Below are 17,187 nucleotides of genomic sequence, written 5' to 3' on the forward strand. Positions count from 1 at the left end.
TGCAGGTAAATAGGACTGAAAGCGCTTGACCTAGTTCCACCAGTTTGATCCCCTGCCTGATGGCGCTGTATTACAGCGGGTCGATATCAATACATCGATCTGTGGGTCCGCTTAGCGACAGCGGGTTGTCAACTCTGCTGGTTGTCTCACCTGTGTTCGGTCGTCTGCTTCACACCTGTGGTTGGTCGTCTGTTGACACATTCTTTTCGACCTCTCTTGTTTTTTCATTTACAGGACATTTCGGTTTGATTTTAACATTAAGGTAAGTCGTTGTTACGAGGGGGGGGGTGGTTGCAACTTACAGTAAAAGAATGGCGGACATTGATGTATACGGGTGGGGGGTCTATGATGGTGATGGCCGACATTTGTGTGTGTGAGGGGGGTCAATGATGGCGGACATTTCTGGAGTAACCAAAGAGTTTAACAACACAGTGGAGTAACCAAAGAGTTTAACAACACAGTGGAGTAACCAAAGAGTTTAACAACACAGTGGAGTAACCAAAGAGTTTAACAACACAGTGGAGTAACCAAAGAGTTTAACAACACAGTGGAGTAACCAAAGAGTTTAACAACACAGTGGAGTAACCAAAGAGTTTAACAACACAGTGGAGTAACCAAAGAGTTTAACAACACAGTGGAGTAACCAAAGAGTTTAACAACACAGTGGAGTAACCAAAGAGTTTAACAACACAGTGGAGTAACCAAAGAGTTTAACAACACAGTGGAGTAACCAAAGACAAACAGAAGACAGTCACATAAGCAATACAAGACATTTTTCAAATCATCCAACAGCCTGACATTTGACATTTCAGATTAATTAATCAATCAACTTGACATATGACATTTCAGATTAATTCATCAATCAACTTGACATATGACATTTCAGATTAATTCATCAATCAACTTGACATATGACATTTCAGATTAATTCATCAATCAACTTGACATATGACATTTCAGATTAATTAATCAATCAACTTGACATATGACATTTCAGATTAATTCATCAATCAACATGACATATGACATACAGATTAATTCATCAATCAACTTGACATATGACATTTCAGATTAATTAATCAATCAACTTGACATATGACATTTCAGATTAATTCATCAATCAACATGACATATGACATACAGATTAATTCATCAATCAACTTGACATATGACATTTCAGATTATCCGGCGCAATGACAGACGTGGCCGATCACCCCGGGGAAAACTTTGCCAGGAGGAGACAATCAATACTGCCGGTAAACTTTCTTCATTGGTGGAAAAACGTCACAGGAAAAAAGTCACGGGGGGGGGGGGGGGGAGTCACGTTATAGAATAAAATTAAGTAGAAAGCTCCAATACCAATTTTGAATCAGTGTGAAATGGGATGCATCAATAGTTCAACCACATTTATCGCACTCATTACATAACGAAGCATAGGATCATGACAAAAAGCTGACGCAATACAAAGCATGTCATTGACGCAAAACGTCAATAAAACACAATGTGGACTATTGGGAACGGGCAAGGCCGACAGGGAAAGACGCGCCTAAATTTCTTTTACGATTTCTCTACCCGGTATTTTAAAAATATGTAACGGAATTTGAGGCTGCTGTGTAAATTATATTACCTTTATTCATTGAGAAGATTCAAAGTCGCAATATTACATTATAAGGCCTTTACAGTTTATAAATATGATACTAAAAACAACACCCATATTTATAAACACCCAAAATTTTACGATAGGCTTGAAAAGCTGGTTCAAAATGGTTCCAAATACTTGTTGCTAGAAAGCATATTTTTCAACCAAAATTGAATATTTTATTTTATAACATAATGTGAAATAAGTACAATATGACTTTCGATTTTATTAAGGCTAGAAATATTCAAGCAAATAATTACTAGTAATATAACAGTAATTTAGCTAACAATTTTATTTTTATTTGGATTAATAGAGTCAGGGTTTTTTGGTGATAGGGGATGTTATATTATTTAATATAAATAAACTACTAGGCTATGCCCTAATAACCGGTATTGTGTATTTTATCATGGGAAAACAATTTGTTATAACACTTTCATTCTTCTACTCTCCCTGACCATCCCGGTCGACTTCAAATAGGGGTTGAGGGCGGTTTAAAAAAAAAATTGAATTAGTCAACTAATTCAAAATGGCTTTTCAACAGCTAATATTCAATACAAAAATATAGAGTATAATCAACGGTTCCCAAACAGCTTTAAATTTTACAAATGTAGCTACAATTTTATCGAATGTCATATTAAAAAAAAATATTTATTATGATTTCATAGACTTTTCAAGCCTATTCTCAACAAGTAAATCCAAGCATTTTTAATAAATATTTATGTCTTTTCTGTGACTTTTCCCCACTTAACCTTTTGCTTGTGCCCGGCCTTTAAGGTAGGGTCAGTCACATATAATCGACCAGCCCCTTATGATAGACCAACCCCCTACCCTCCCCCCCACATCACAGACCATCCCCACCCCCTTATAACAGACCAGCCCCCCCATATCACAGACCAGCCCCCTTATAACAGACAAGCCCCCCCCCCATATCACAGACCAGCCCCCCCCCCCCATATCACAGACCAGCCCCCCCCATATCACAGACCAGCCCCCCCCCCCCCCCATATAACAGACCAGCCCCCCCCCCCCTTATAACAGACCAGCCCCCTTATAACAGACTAGCCCCCCCCCCCTTATAACAGACTACCCCCCTTATAACAAACCAGCCCCCATATCACAGACCAGCCCCCTTATAACAGACCAGCCCCCCCCATATCACAGACCAGCCCCCCCCCTCCATATCACAGACGAGCCCCCCCCCCATATCACAGACCAGCCCCCCCCCCCCCCATATCACAGACCAGCCCCCTCATAACAGACCAGCCCCCCCCCCTTATCACAGACCAGCCCCCCCCTCCCCATATCACAGACCAGCCCCCCCCCTTATAACAGACCAGCCCCCCCCTTATAACAGACTAGCCCCCCCATATAACAGACCAGCCCCCTTATAACAGACCAGCCCCCCCCTTATCACAGACCAGCCCCCCCCCTCCCCATATCACAGACCAGCCCCCTTATAACAGACCAGCCCCCCCCCCTTATAACAGACCAGCCCCCCCCCCTATAACAGACCAGCCCCCCCCCCCCCTTATAACAGACCAGCCCCCCCCCTATAACAGACCAGCCCCCCCCCCCCTTATAACAGACTAGCCCCCCCATATCACAGACCAGCCCCCCCCCCCCTATAACAGACTAGCCCCCCACCCCTTATAACAGACCAGCCCCCCCCCATATCACAGACCAGCCCCCTTATAACAGACCAGCCCCCCCCCCTATAACAGACCAGCCCCCCCTTATAACAGGCCAGCCCCCCTTATAACAGACCAGCCCCCCCAATATCACAGACCAGCCCCCCTCCCCATATCACAGACCAGCCCCCCCCCCCCCCTTATAACAGACCAGCCCCCCCCCCTATAACAGACCAGCCCCCCCCCCTTATAACAGGCCAGCCCCCCCCCCCCCCATATCACAGACCAGCCCCCTTATAACAGACCAGCCCCCCCCCCATAACAGACCAGCCCCCCCCCCTTATAACAGGCCAGCCCCCCTTATAACAGACCAGCCCCCCCCTTATAACAGACCAGCCCCCCTCCCCATATCACAGACCAGCCCCCCCCCCTTATAACAGACCAGCCCCCCCCCCCTATAACAGGCCAGCCTCCCTTATAACAGACCAGCCCCCTTATAACAGACTAGCCCCCCCCCTTATAACAGACTACCCCCCTTATAACAAACCAGCCCCCTTATAACAGGCCAGCCCCCCTTATAACAGACCAGCCCCCCCCCATATCACAGACCAGCCCCCCCCCCATATCACAGACCAGCCCCCCCTCCCCATATCACAGACCAGCCCCCCCCCCCTTATAACAGACCAGCCCCCCCCCCCCCCCCCCCTTATAACAGACCAGCCCCCCCATATCACAGACCAGCCCCCCCCCCCCCCTTATAACAGACCAGCCCCCCCCCCTATAACAGGCCAGCCTCCCTTATAACAGACCAGCCCCCTTATAACAGACTAGCCCCCCCCCCCCTTATAACAGACCAGCCCCCTTATAACAGACCAGCCCCCCTTATAACAGACCAGCCCCCCCCCATATCACAGACCAGCCCCCCCCCCCCCATATCACAGACCAGCCCCCCCTCCCCATATCACAGACCAGCCCGCCCCCCCTTATAACAGACCAGCCCCCCCCCTTATAACAGACCAGCCCCCCATATCACAGACCAGCCCCCTTATAACAGACCAGCCCCCCCTATAACAGACCAGCCCCCCCCCCCTTATAACAGACTAGCCCCCCCCCCATATCACAGACCAGCCCCCCCTCCCCATATCACAGACCAGCCCCCCCCCCTTATAACAGACCAGCCCCCCCCCCTTATAACAGACCAGCCCCCCCCCCCCCTTATAACAGACCAGCCCCCCCTCCCCATATCACAGACCAGCCCCCCCCCCTTATAACAGACCAGCCCCCCCCCCCCCCCTTATAACAGACCAGCCCCCCCCCCCCCCTTATAACAGACCAGCCCCCCTTATAACAGACCAGCCCCCCCCCCCATATCACAGACCAGCCCCCCCCCCCCTTATAACAGACCAGCCCCCCCCTTATAACAGACCAGCCCCCCTTATAACAGACCAGCCCCCCCCCCCCCCACCCAGCCCTCTAGCGGTTCCTCATGTTGCAGCGTGACGGTGATGGCATGACCTTGGGTCCCAACATCCGCCGGATGTCCCGGATGGATGCCCCTCGCGCCAGCGTCCAGTACGGCATGAGCGGACGGCGCATGTCACACGTCTCAAGAAGCAGCATTTCCGGTGCCAGCTTTTTGCTGAAAGATTTCAAAGTGCCCGTTCAGGTAGGCATTGTGTGTCTAGGTCACAGGTGTAAAGGTTTAATGTCCTGCTGTAAAGGGTTTTATGTCCTGCTGTAAAGGTTTTATGTCCTGCTGTAAAGGTTTAATGTCCTGCTGTAAAGATTGTGTAACAGTCAAATGTATATGAATGTATGTTGCGAGTGTGTGTCTTAAAAAGGCGAGATAAAATATAAAATATAGTGTGGGTGTGCGCATGCGCGAAAGGAAAGGAAGCGAGAGGGAGATAGCGCGCGAACAACATGGCGATGTCTGGAAGTTGAAGGCGAAGCTCTTATGAACCAATAAAATTATGGAAATTACAGGAACAAGGGTTGATTTTTGTTTTGAGTGTGTGCCATGAAATAGGTAGGAGAAAAAACCTGTGACAGGTTTAATGTCCTGCTGTAAAGGTTTAATGTCCAGCTGTAAAGGTTTAATGTCCTGCTGTAAAGGTTTAATGTCCTGCTGTAAAGGTTTAATGTCCAGCTGTAAAGGTTTAATGTCCAGCTGTAAAGGTTTAATGTCCAGCTGTAAAAGTTTAATGTCCTGCTGTAAAGGTTTAATGTCCTGCTGTAAAGGTTTAATGTCCAGCTGTAAAGGTTTAATGTCCAGCTGTAAAGGTTTAATGTCCAGCTGTAAAGGTTTAATGTCCTGCTGTAAAGGTTTAATGTCCAGCTGTAAAGGTTTAATGTCCTGCTGTAAAGGTTTAATGTCCTGCTGTAAAGGTTTAATGTCCTGCTGTAAAGGTTTAATGTCCTGCTGTAAAGGTTTAATGTCCAGCTGTAAAGGTTTAATGTCCTGCTGTAAAGGTTTAATGTCCTGCTGTAAAGGTTTAATGTCCAGCTGTAAAGGTTTAATGTCCTGCTGTAAAGGTTTAATGTCCTGCTGTAAAGGTTTAATGTCCTGCTGTAAAGGTTTAATGTCCTGCTGTAAAGGTTTAATGTCCTGCTGTAAAGGTTTAATGTCCTGCTGTAAAGGTTTAATGTCCTGCTGTAAAGGTTTAATGTCCAGCTGTAAAGGTTTAATGTCCAGCTGTAAAGGTTTAATGTCCTGCTGTAAAGGTTTAATGTCCTGCTGTAAAGGTTTAATGTCCTGCTGTAAAGGTTTAATGTCCTGCTGTAAAGGTTTAATGTCCTGCTGTAAAGGTTTAATGTCCTGCTGTAAAGGTTTAATGTCCTGCTGTAAAGGTTTAATGTCCTGCTGTAAAGGTTTAATGTCCTGCTGTAAAGGTTTAATGTCCTGCTGTAAAGGTTTAATGTCCTGCTGTAAAGGTTTAATGTCCTGCTGTAAAGGTTTAATGTCCTGCTGTAAAGGTTTAATGTCCTGCTGTAAAGGTTTAATGTCCTGCTGTAAAGGTTTAATGTCCTGCTGTAAAGGTTTAATGTCCTGCTGTAAAGGTTTAATGTCCTGCTGTAAAGGTTTAATGTCCTGCTGTAAAGGTTTAATGTCCAGCTGTAAAGGTTTAATGTCCTGCTGTAAAGGTTTAATGTCCTGCTGTAAAGAGAATGAAACCGTTGTGTTGCCAGTATCAGAACACCTACCGGATAGCACCAAACGCCAGCGAAAAGTTCCAGCCGTCCAAAGCCCAGCGGGTGATGAGGGAGGTCCTCGAGTCGTACCTGAGCGCTGAGAGGTACAGCACAGACATCTGCGGGAACATCGTCCAGCAGATCTCTGACGTCATCAAGGGCAGGGTCAAGGACTTGGGCTTTAGGTAGGTCACGTGACTCTTGGCGGTGGGGGAGAGGAAGGGATGGGTTAGGGGAGGGGCTAATTTTTTAGGGGTGGGTTTGTGGAGGTGCTAATCTTGTAAGGGTGGGTTGGGGGAGGGGCTAATTTTGTAGGGGTGGGTTTGTGGAGGTGCTAATCTTGTAAGGGTGGGTTGGGGGAGGGGCTAATTTTGTAGGGGTGGGTTTGTGGAGGTGCTAATCTTGTAAGGGTGGGTTGGGGGAGGTGCTAATCTTGTAAGGGTGGGTTGGGGGAGGGGCTAATTTTGAAGGAATGGGTTGGGGGAGGGGCTAATTTTGTAGTCACTTACTGACATGACGTCACTTTCAGCCCGCGCTACAAGTTTGTGTGTGTGGTGACCATTGGTCAGAACAGGCAGCAGGGCGTGGCAGTGGCCAGCAGGAGCGTCTGGAACCCGGAGACCGACAACTTCGCCACAGCCTCCTACAAGTCTGGCGACCTGTTCGCCGTCGCCAACATCTTCGCCACCTACTTCGAGTAGGTGCTCAAGTGTGACGCTACAACGCCGCCATTGATTGTTTACATTGTGTACATACATTGAACTTTGAACTGTGATACCATTGTCCGTCCATGTACAGGTTGTGTTCCAATAAAATTTAACTTTGAACAGGAGAGTACAAATCTCACCAAAAGAGAAAAACTCAGCCCGATATATCATCCCTGCCAAAATTAAAAAATATTAAATAAAAACTATTTTTGAGTTGTGTTATCGCTGTCTGCCTATTGGGGGCATGTTTAGAGAATGTATAGACATACACACACACACACACACATACATATATATATATATATATATATATATATATATATATATATATATATATATATATATATATATATATATATATATATATATATATATATTAGCTGCATGCATACCCGTGCTCCGCCACGGTAACTCTTTTTTAAATGTACCAACTTGGGAACAGAACAAATCTAAACACAATACAAACACAACACAAACGTAAATAAAAACACAAACACAAAAGAAAACACAAACACAATACAAACACAAAAGAAAACACAACGCAAACAAACACAATGCAAACACAAACACAAAAGACAACGCTCATAAATTTGCATTCACATTTTGCTAATTTATTATTGCAACAATAATTCCTTCTTGGAGGTCCGTAGATTTTGCATTCACATTTTTTATTAACGCGAGTTGAATTTATTTTTAAATTACCTCCCTTGGAAAATTACAAAACAGTTTAATTAATTCGTTTTTTCGACCCTATTTTTATTAAAATGTATCCACTTTTTCTAGGAATCTAAGCGAAAATGATATTTGACATTGATCCTTTTAATATGTTTTAGCAATGTGCGTGTATTTAATATTTTCTTTACGTTAAGCAAAAGAGTAAAAACAGTGGTGAATTTAAAATAAATTTAAGTCGTTATATAAACAAAGGTGGATATAACACCTTGCGTATCTCCTCTCTCGTAGGCCCTATTAAGCACGTTATCGAGGATATTTATAAATAATTCTCTCTCCAAATATAACTTAGAAAATTGTCTATTTAAAGTCCATGTGTGTCTTAGACTGCAAAAATAATTACAATTAACCTCTAACGAAGGTAAAAAAAAAACACAACTGACTTCTAACAATAACACCAGATGTTGAAGTAAAATATTTCTGTCTATGTATGCACATAGGCACATGCAAACTCAAACATGCACGCACACAACACACGCACATTGCCATAATCTTTATTGGTGAGTGATCTGTGTGTACTTTTCTCTGTGCGCACTTTTCTGTGTGCGCATTTTTCTGTGTCCGCAAATTTCTGTCTGAGCATTTTTCCGTTACCTATTTTTCATTGCGCATCTTTATGGTCAACGGCGACAATAACACATAAACTTCATTTCGCCCACACTTGCTACTATACATGCGAAAAATACTTAGACTACATAAGTAACAATGCTGGACTAGGCAGCCAAGGGCTCTGATTCGACTAAGTGGCTCCGTGAAAATCGATGTCTTGGCAGCTCGGATGTCACATGACATTCCTTCCGTTCAGAGCACAAGACTTACAACCGATAGGGCCCACAATCCAGACAGATAATCTAATAAAGAATTTTCATGGTTATGTCCCCTTAACTTGATCTATAAAGATGGTAACCTGTGTTGAACGTCTACTATTATTTTTGTGACAAATGGAGGGAGTGAGTACAACGTGTCCAATATCTTGACTTACTAAGGGGGCTCGAGTAGATGGGTTGGTTGTCGGTTGGGTAACAACATTCAGCTCACAAAGTGGAAAAAAAATTGATCAAACAAATTGTATTGACTTACTACACTTTAATGACGTCATCAACATGTGTGCACAAGAAGGATTACAGTCTACACGAGCTGTTCACATAATGTTGTGTTTATGCTGTTAGATGCAGGCTATATATATATATATATATATATATATATATATATATATATATATATATATATATATATATATATTTATTTATTTATTTATTTATTTATTTATTTATTTATATGCTATATAAAGATAAATGTGTCTTTAATTAAACATTTTTCAAAATTATAAAATAAACAAACAAACGAGACACTCGCGAAATGTTTTTTTTTAATTTAAGTAACATTTCTTTGGCCACGATGGCCCGCTCCGTGGGCCCAGTATCCCCACATGTCAGATACACGCCGACCGTTCACCTGTAGAGTTTGAGCCATCTAATTATATCCCATGATTCCCTTGAATATATTTACATCCTTTAAGAGCTGTTATTAGCCCTATGATTAGAAGACTTGTGTTTGTGTTACAAAGCGTTTGTCTCAGGCTTTCTTCCAGACCAAAAACGGCAAATCTTTCTTCAAATATTCCTCGTTCACTTCCGCTCCGTTCCAGCCCAGTCGGGGCCGATAGCCGCGCCCGGAGAGCAGGGCGTGGGTCAGCTGGTGCCCCTGGGGGTTGGCCCCCCACGTCCATGACGTCAGCACGTACGGCACGTCCAGCTGGGCAAAGAAGGATTCGCCTGACGTAAACAAAAACATGATGTCAGCGGGCAGGAGAGATTCACCTCTTGCTGACAGATGACGTAACGACCAGAGTTTCTTCCAGGCATCTCATTTTTACCGCCCCCCCCCCCCCTGAACGAAATGAAATTTATATAATTCATATAGAAAATATATACTTTTAACAGTGTCCGCCCCCCCCCCCCCGAAGAAAGTTTACCGCCCCCCCCCCCCCCGAAAATTTCAAGTGCCCCCCCCCCCCCCGGAGAAAAAAGTCTGGAAGAAACACTGGTAATGACTGATAACGAGATGACCTAACGATTGATGACCAGATGACCTAACAACTGATTACCTAAAAACTGATGACCTAACGACTAATAACCAGATGACCTAACGACTGATGGCAACGACTGATGACCTAACGGCCGATGACCTGGTGACCTACTTGCAGCCAGTATTCTGGCCTCCATCCCAGCGCTGACGTCCAACTTGAGCAGCGCCCTCTGGAACCTGAAGGCTGGCACCAACTTGTTCAGGGTCGTCACGTGAACTGGGGACACGTTTTCATTGGTTACATCTGAGAACATGCTAACCCACTAGTCTAGTTGGTGTGAGGGGTTGAGGACATTACCCCCTTGTATAGTTGGTGAGGGGAGGACATTACCCACTTGTATAGTAGGTGAGGGGAGGACAGTACCCACTTGTATAGTTGGTGGGGGGAGGACATTACCCCCTATCTACTACCACAGTGTATCCCTACACCTCTATACTACCACAGTGTATCCCTACACCTCTCTACCACAGTGTATCCCTACACCTCTCTACTACCACAGTGTATCCCTACACCTCTCTACTACCACAGTGTATCCCTACACCTCTCTACTACCACAGTGTATCCCTACACCTCTCTACTACCACAGTGTATCCCTACACCTCTCTACTACCACAGTGTATCCCTACACCTCTCTACTACCAGTGTATCCCTACACCTCTCTACTACCACAGTGTATCCCTACACCTCTCTACTACCACAGTGTATCCCTACACCTCTCTACCAAAAAACTGAGAAAGAGATTATCACCCCCAAGCTAACACTTATGTTCACGGAATATTCTCGATGGGGCCATCTCATATGTTATTTTTATCTGTCTCGATTAAGTACAAAATCTGATTTATCTCCTTTTCCTTCTGCCAGTAACGTACTAGATATTCTCAAGAGTGGGGTGGGGGGTGGGGGGGGGGGGTCGTGTCGTGGGGTTGTGAGTGGGAGAAATGCCCTAGAGCCGAGGGGGGGGTTCATGTTTTACCTATGTGAGCGGGGTCATGCTTGAGCCCGGGGGTCAGGCGAGAGATGTTGATCTGGCTGTAGGTGCCGTCATCAGGGTAGGCCAGCTGACCCACGTACGTGGTGTCGTCCAGCGCCTGGGCCACCAGGACAACACGGTCCGTCACCTGCAACCACACACATGGGTCAGCAACTTGCCAATCACACACATGGGTCAGCAACTTGCCACTTCAATCACACACATGGGTCAGCAACTTGCCAATCACACACATGGGTCAGCAACTTGCCAATCACACACATGGGTCAGCAACTTGCCACTTCAATCACACACATGGGTCAGCAACTTGCCAATCACACACATGGGTCAGCAACTTGCCACTTCAATCACACACATGGGTCAGCAACTTGCCAATCACACACATGGGTCAGCAACTTGCCAATCACACACATGGGTCAGCAACTTGCCACTTCAATCACACACATGGGTCAGCAACTTGCCAATCACACACATGGGTCAGCAACTTGCCAATCACACACATGGGTCAGCAACTTGCCATTTCAATCACACACATGGGTCAGCAACTTGCCAATCACACACATGGGTCAGCAACTTGCCACTTCAATCACACACATGGGTCAGCAACTTGCCAATCACACACATGGGTCAGCAACTTGCCACTTCAATCACACACATGGGTCAGCAACTTGCCAATCACACACATGGGTCAGCAACTTGCCACTTCAATCACACACATGGGTCAGCAACTTGCCAATCACACACATGGGTCAGCAACTTGCCAATCACACACATGGGTCAGCAACTTGCCATTTCAATCACACACATGGGTCAGCAACTTGCCAATCACACACATGGGTCAGCAACTTGCCACTTCAATCACACACATGGGTCAGCAACTTGCCATTTCAATCACACACATGGGTCAGCAACTTGCCAATCACACACATGGGTCAGCAACTTGCCACTTCAACCACACACATGGGTCAGCAACACATGGGTCAGCAACTTGCCACTTCAATCACATACATGGGTCAGCAACTTGCCACTTCAATCACACACATGGGTCAGCAACTTGCCAATCACACACATGGGTCAGCAACTTGCCACTTCAATCACACACATGGGTCAGCAACTTGCCACTTCAATCACATACATGGGTCAGCAACTTGCCACTTCAATCACACACATGGGTCAGCAACTTGCCACTTCAATCACACACATGGGTCAGCAACTTGCCAATCACACACATGGGTCAGCAACTTGCCACTTCAATCACACACATGGGTCAGCAACTTGCCAATCACACACATGGGTCAGCAACTTGCCAATCACACACATGGGTCAGCAACTTGCCACTTCAATCACATACATGGGTCAGCAACTTGCCACTTCAATCACACACATGGGTCAGCAACTTGCCAATCACACACATGGGTCAGCAACTTGCCACTTCAATCACACACATGGGTCAGCAACTTGCCAATCACACACATGGGTCAGCAACTTGCCACTTCAATCACACACATGGGTCAGCAACCTGCCACTTCAATCACACACATGGGTCAGCAACTTGCCACTTCAATCACACACATGGGTCAGCAACTTGCCACTTCAATCACACACATGGGTCAGCAACTTGCCACTTCAATCACACACATGGGTCAGCAACTTGCCACTTCAATCACACACATGGGTCAGCAACTTGCCACTTCAACCACACACATGGGTCAGCAACTTGCCACTTCAATCACACACATGGGTCAGCAACTTGCCACTTCAATCACACACATGGGTCAGCAACTTGCCACTTCAATCACACACATGGGTCAGCAACTTGCCACTTCAACCACACACATGGGTCAGCAACTTGCCATTTAAATCCGCTATTTATTTTAGTCGTCTACACTTGTAATTTTAGTCCCCACGAACTTGGTACATTTGTGTTGACCTTTGGCCGTATTCTATTTTTAGAACGGGACAAGAGTTGTGCCATTTTACCAGTGTCCGCCCCCCTCCCCCCCCCCCCCCCCCCCGAAAAAGATTGTCCGCAAATACACACAAATTGCTTAAGCATATTAAAAGGATCAATGTCAAATATCATTTTCGTTTATATTCTTAGAAAAAGTGGATACATTTTAATAACAAAATAACAGTAGGGTAGAAAAATCTAATTAATTAAACTGTTTTGTAATTTTGCCAAGGGAGGTAATTTAAAAATAAATTCAACTCACGATAAAAAAAATTGTGTATGCGAAATCTCCAACACGGAATTATTGTTGGAATAATATAATTAGCAAAATGTGAATGCAAATTCTGCAGATGTGTAAGAGGACATTATTGTTGGAATATTATAGCATGGATTGATAAAAGGATATCTTTTATTTATTTTATTCACTGAACGTACTGTTTACTAATTATAATTTTTAATCAACAATTCCCCAGTATTATACACGCGTCATCACATTCATTAAGTACGCAATGGTTTTAGTCATGAAACTCTAGACACGGGCTAGACTGTGAGCACTATGCGTTTATGATTGCATTTAAGTTGTGTTTATGTTATGAGTGTTGTGTTTGTTTTTTCTTTTGTGTTGTTTTTTGCGTTTGCATTGTGTATGTAATTTCATTTGTGTTTTTGTTTGCGTTTTTTTTTCTTTTGTGTTTGTGTTTGTATGTTGCGTTTGTGTCTTCGTTTGTGTTTGCATTTTATTTGTGTTTTCTTTTGTTTTTGTGTTGTATTTGTGTTTTCTTTGGCGTTTGTGTTGCGTTTGTTTTTTCTTTTGTGTTTGTGTTTTCTTTTGTGTTTGTGTTGTGTTTGTGTTGTGTTTAGGTTTGTTCTGTTCCCAAGTTGGTACATTTTTGAAAGATTTACCGTGGCAGAGCACGGGTATGCAGCTAGTACGGAATATTACGGAACTTACTTTATTTTCCTGTGCACTTTTGTGCAGCAGTCTAAAATTTTGAAACATGGGCTCCACTGCCAAAACGTTCCGCTGCATGAGTGCTGCGGCGATGACGTACACTCCCACGTGAGAACCTGGACAAGAAATAGTGGCGTGGCAAATGACGTCACATATCAAGTGACAGTTAAAATGTCAACATTCAATAGAATCTGTGTAGGCTAATTCCAGAGACGTCAAATGATTGAGTCTGGTATCAGAGGGACGTCAAATGATTGAGTCTGGTATCAGAGAGACGTCAAATGATTGAGTCTGGTATCAGAGAGATTTGAAAGTATTTTTGTCAAGACAAAATTTAGACATGTGTGATTGGATGAGACGATGGCCGAGGAAATGTGAAGCAATGACTTACCGACATCCACCAGCCCCAGGGACGGGTCCTGGGACATGATCTGGTAGAACTGCTCCATGATTTCTCGCTCGTAAGAGCCGTCAGTCGCCATTTTGGCCGGGGCGCCGGAGTCCTTGGCCGGGGGATGAAGGCAGAGGGGAGCTAAGCCTGTGGGGAATCGGAATTGGACACAGTGCATCGTGACTGGGAGTGGTTCAGAGAGGTCCTCAATATGTAGGTCGTTGTCTCCTGGTTGCTCCTCCACCTTTTGCTGGTTGTCCTCCTCAACCTGGTTGCCTCCTTGTGCCTGGTTGTTCCACTGGTTGTTCCCCTGGTTGTTCCCCTGTTGAATGGGAACAGGCACCCTTTGCAGTGGTGGTAGGTTCCGCCTGTTCTGTAGATGTTCTATCAACTCTTTTTGCTTGTGTTTCAACACTGCGGCCAGCACTGCGGGCGGGAGGGCTTCTATAGGATCCAAGTTTCCAAAGTGGCCTTGCTGTAGTGCTTGGTTTTGGCCATTTTCATTCTGCATCCATTGTTCCGGCACATTTTGTTCCGGCACATTTTGTTCCGGCACATTTTGTTCCGGCACATTTTGTTCCGGCACATTTTGTTCCGGCACATTTTGTTCCGGCACATTTTGGTCCGGCACATTTTGTTGATTCCCGTTCCCGCCCTGCATCAGTTTCTGTGGCCCGAGCCCATGCCTCTGGGCGTATGGGATGTATTTCTTGTCATTCGGCAACTCGTTGGCCAGCTGGCCATCCGCTACTTGGCCATTGTTTTCCATCAGGCCGTTAACTGGTGGCTTTTGGTTTGCCCAGCCCTGCCCATTGTTTGCCGCCACTTGCTGCCCATTGTTGGCCGCCACTTGCTTATTTTTGCCGGCCTTGACGAGCCCATGGCGTACGGCGTACGGTATGTATTCCTTGTGCTCTTCTGCTGCGTTGCCTCTAACGTTGTTGACTTGTCCCTTTTTTACCCCAAAAGCTTCAAAGCCTTTCTCGAGATCTGTACGGGTATCCGCAGCTTTGGGATTACCGTCTTGTAAATCGTTGACCGTTTTGTTCAACTGGAGGGGACGAGTAGGTTCTCCTTGTCTACCCTCAATGGCCACTTCCGGTGGTAGTTTTCCATCTCCAGGTCCCTCGGGCAGATGTTCGTCTGCCTCGGGCAGATGTTCGTCTGCCTCGGCCAATGACTCTCTCCTCAGCTGCTCCGCCCTTCTCCTTTCTGCGAGACGACCTTTCTTGCCCAGGTGGTTGATGCCCTCAGCGAACAGCTGCTCGCCTACAACCTCGCCCAGGTGGTTCGTGATGAGATATTCCAGCGGCAGTTTTTGGGCTTCAATCTTAGGATTACCCTGGGTTTGGCTTGTTCCCAGCCTAGCGTCCGTCTTATGCTCTTTGACATTAACTTCATTCTCTTCATCATTCTCTTCATAATTTTCTTCATCATTTTTTTCATCATTGTCTTCATTATTGTCTTTAACTTCGATGTTGTTTCTACCCTCGTCATTAAGCTCATTATTAATTTCTTCTTCGCCATTAAGCTCGGCATTAACCACAGGGCTTTCAAGTCCGACATGAATATTTCCATCACCATCACCACCATCATCACCATCATCAGGCCCGTGTACCTCCCTATCACCATTGTCTTGAATCAGTTTATCCCCATACGTCAACTCCACCTGTTCCTCTTGCCTTCTCCCATGTTTTGTGTGTTCCTCAACATCTTGCCTTCTCCCATGTTTCTGCTGTAGCCTCCCACTAGCACCGTCTTCAGCACCAAAATATTTCTTCCGGTTTCCATCGACGGGTCGATGCAGCACATTGGTATCGATATTTCTATCTGACGTGATAAAATATATGTATTCGATAACTAAATTTGAAAATAGATTTTTGTTTGAACACATGAATTTTCTGTTATCTGAACAACCTAGACCAGGCCCTAAGCTCAAGGCAGATAACCCCTAATACATTTTGCTTGAATTATTTTATTATTATTAAAATGCTGCACAATATAGATCTACTTATTAAATAGAGAATTGTATAAATAACGCAAAATAATTGGATATGTTTTTCTAGCAATAATTATTGCCAATGCTTAGGGCTAATGGAGGCGAGCGAGTTGACGAGATTCCTTCCATAATGTTGTTGACATGGAATAAAAACGTGCTTTTTAGATTTAGACCGTAAAAAAAAAAAAAAAAAAAAACTTAAGCCTAAAATTAATTTAGAAATTTTATATTTTTAGAATAAATGCTATAAAAGTTGCAAATCCAGAGAACTTGAAAATAATTTGTTGAGTTTAAGGCTACATTTCTATTTATTTTCATCAAGCCTAAGTTATAACCGGATGTTTCACTTTCGTAAGACAAATATTGATTGGCTGTACAGTAACTTAGTGATCGATAACTATTTGTTTACAAAACTTTGCAGATCAAGTTTTTAAATAACAATGCAAATTTAAAACCCCATGACCTAGTTTTCTATTTTTAGCTTACAATGTGTACAATAAATTTTATGTCGGCCTATCCAATAGCAGGATGCCATTGTTTATGCCGCCATTACACGTGAAAACCAAATTGTTTTTGCTTTTTTTTTTAAATTTTTATTTAGTTACCGAAAATATTAAAACCATCAAATACGTCCAATCTTTAGTAAAGTCCGAAAAAAAACAGACAGACAGGATTTTATAACCATATTAATTGTAACTACGCCGTGCAAGATTTTTAAATTAATTTATACACCTCTCAAATACCTTTGAGACTTTTCTCGCTTGTGTCCATTTAGTGATGCCATTATGTGGTTCAAGTACATTGCCTCAGTAACATTTCTGTTCGTGTTCAATTTAAAAATTCCACAATTACAATAGTTTCTGATTGCTTATTATAATAGCTTAACTATCTAACTTAATATAGAATCTATTTAACTATC

At 44.3% G+C, this 17,187-nt stretch overlaps 2 protein-coding genes across 2 annotated transcripts in view; one reads left to right on the forward strand and one right to left on the reverse strand.

Moving 5' to 3' along the window:
• Nucleotides 1–35: 35 nt before the first annotated feature.
• LOC131937888 (dynein light chain Tctex-type 5) lies at nucleotides 36–7,363 on the forward strand. Its single transcript, XM_059295587.1, has 5 exons — nucleotides 36–262; nucleotides 1,181–1,256; nucleotides 4,763–4,933; nucleotides 6,457–6,644; nucleotides 6,989–7,363. Exons 1-5 carry the CDS (start codon nucleotides 60–62, stop codon nucleotides 7,158–7,160), a joined length of 810 nt encoding a protein of 269 aa, XP_059151570.1. The 5' UTR covers nucleotides 36–59; the 3' UTR covers nucleotides 7,161–7,363.
• Nucleotides 7,364–9,180: 1,817 nt separating this feature from the next.
• LOC131937934 (uncharacterized protein DDB_G0290685) overlaps nucleotides 9,181–17,187 on the reverse strand; it is a 12,957-nt gene continuing 4,950 nt past the window's right edge. Inside the window, exons 2-6 of the mRNA XM_059295714.1 lie at nucleotides 14,270–16,099; nucleotides 13,879–13,994; nucleotides 10,961–11,105; nucleotides 10,099–10,203; nucleotides 9,181–9,673 (exon numbers count right to left, since the gene is read on the reverse strand). Of these exons, the coding sequence (XP_059151697.1) occupies nucleotides 9,474–9,673; nucleotides 10,099–10,203; nucleotides 10,961–11,105; nucleotides 13,879–13,994; nucleotides 14,270–16,099 (2,396 nt within the window). The 3' untranslated portion in view covers nucleotides 9,181–9,473. The remainder of the gene's footprint in view (nucleotides 9,674–10,098; nucleotides 10,204–10,960; nucleotides 11,106–13,878; nucleotides 13,995–14,269; nucleotides 16,100–17,187) is intronic.

This window comes from Physella acuta, unplaced genomic scaffold (assembly GCF_028476545.2).
Source record: "Physella acuta isolate Inbredline_101_S28 unplaced genomic scaffold, ASM2847654v3 ptg000225l, whole genome shotgun sequence".
Taxonomy (NCBI): domain Eukaryota; kingdom Metazoa; phylum Mollusca; class Gastropoda; family Physidae; genus Physella; species Physella acuta.

What these genes read in the sequence shown, in the direction of transcription:
- LOC131937888 (XM_059295587.1), top strand. Translation starts at nt 60, where the DNA reads ATGGCGCTGTATTACAGCGGGTCGATATCAATACATCGATCTGTGGGT. An exon ending in GGAGACAATCAATACTGCCG is followed by an intron (nt 1,257 to 4,762) that starts GTAAACTTTCTT and finishes CTCATGTTGCAG; the next exon opens with CGTGACGGTGATGGCATGAC. An exon ending in GTCAAGGACTTGGGCTTTAG is followed by an intron (nt 6,645 to 6,988) that starts GTAGGTCACGTG and finishes CGTCACTTTCAG; the next exon opens with CCCGCGCTACAAGTTTGTGT.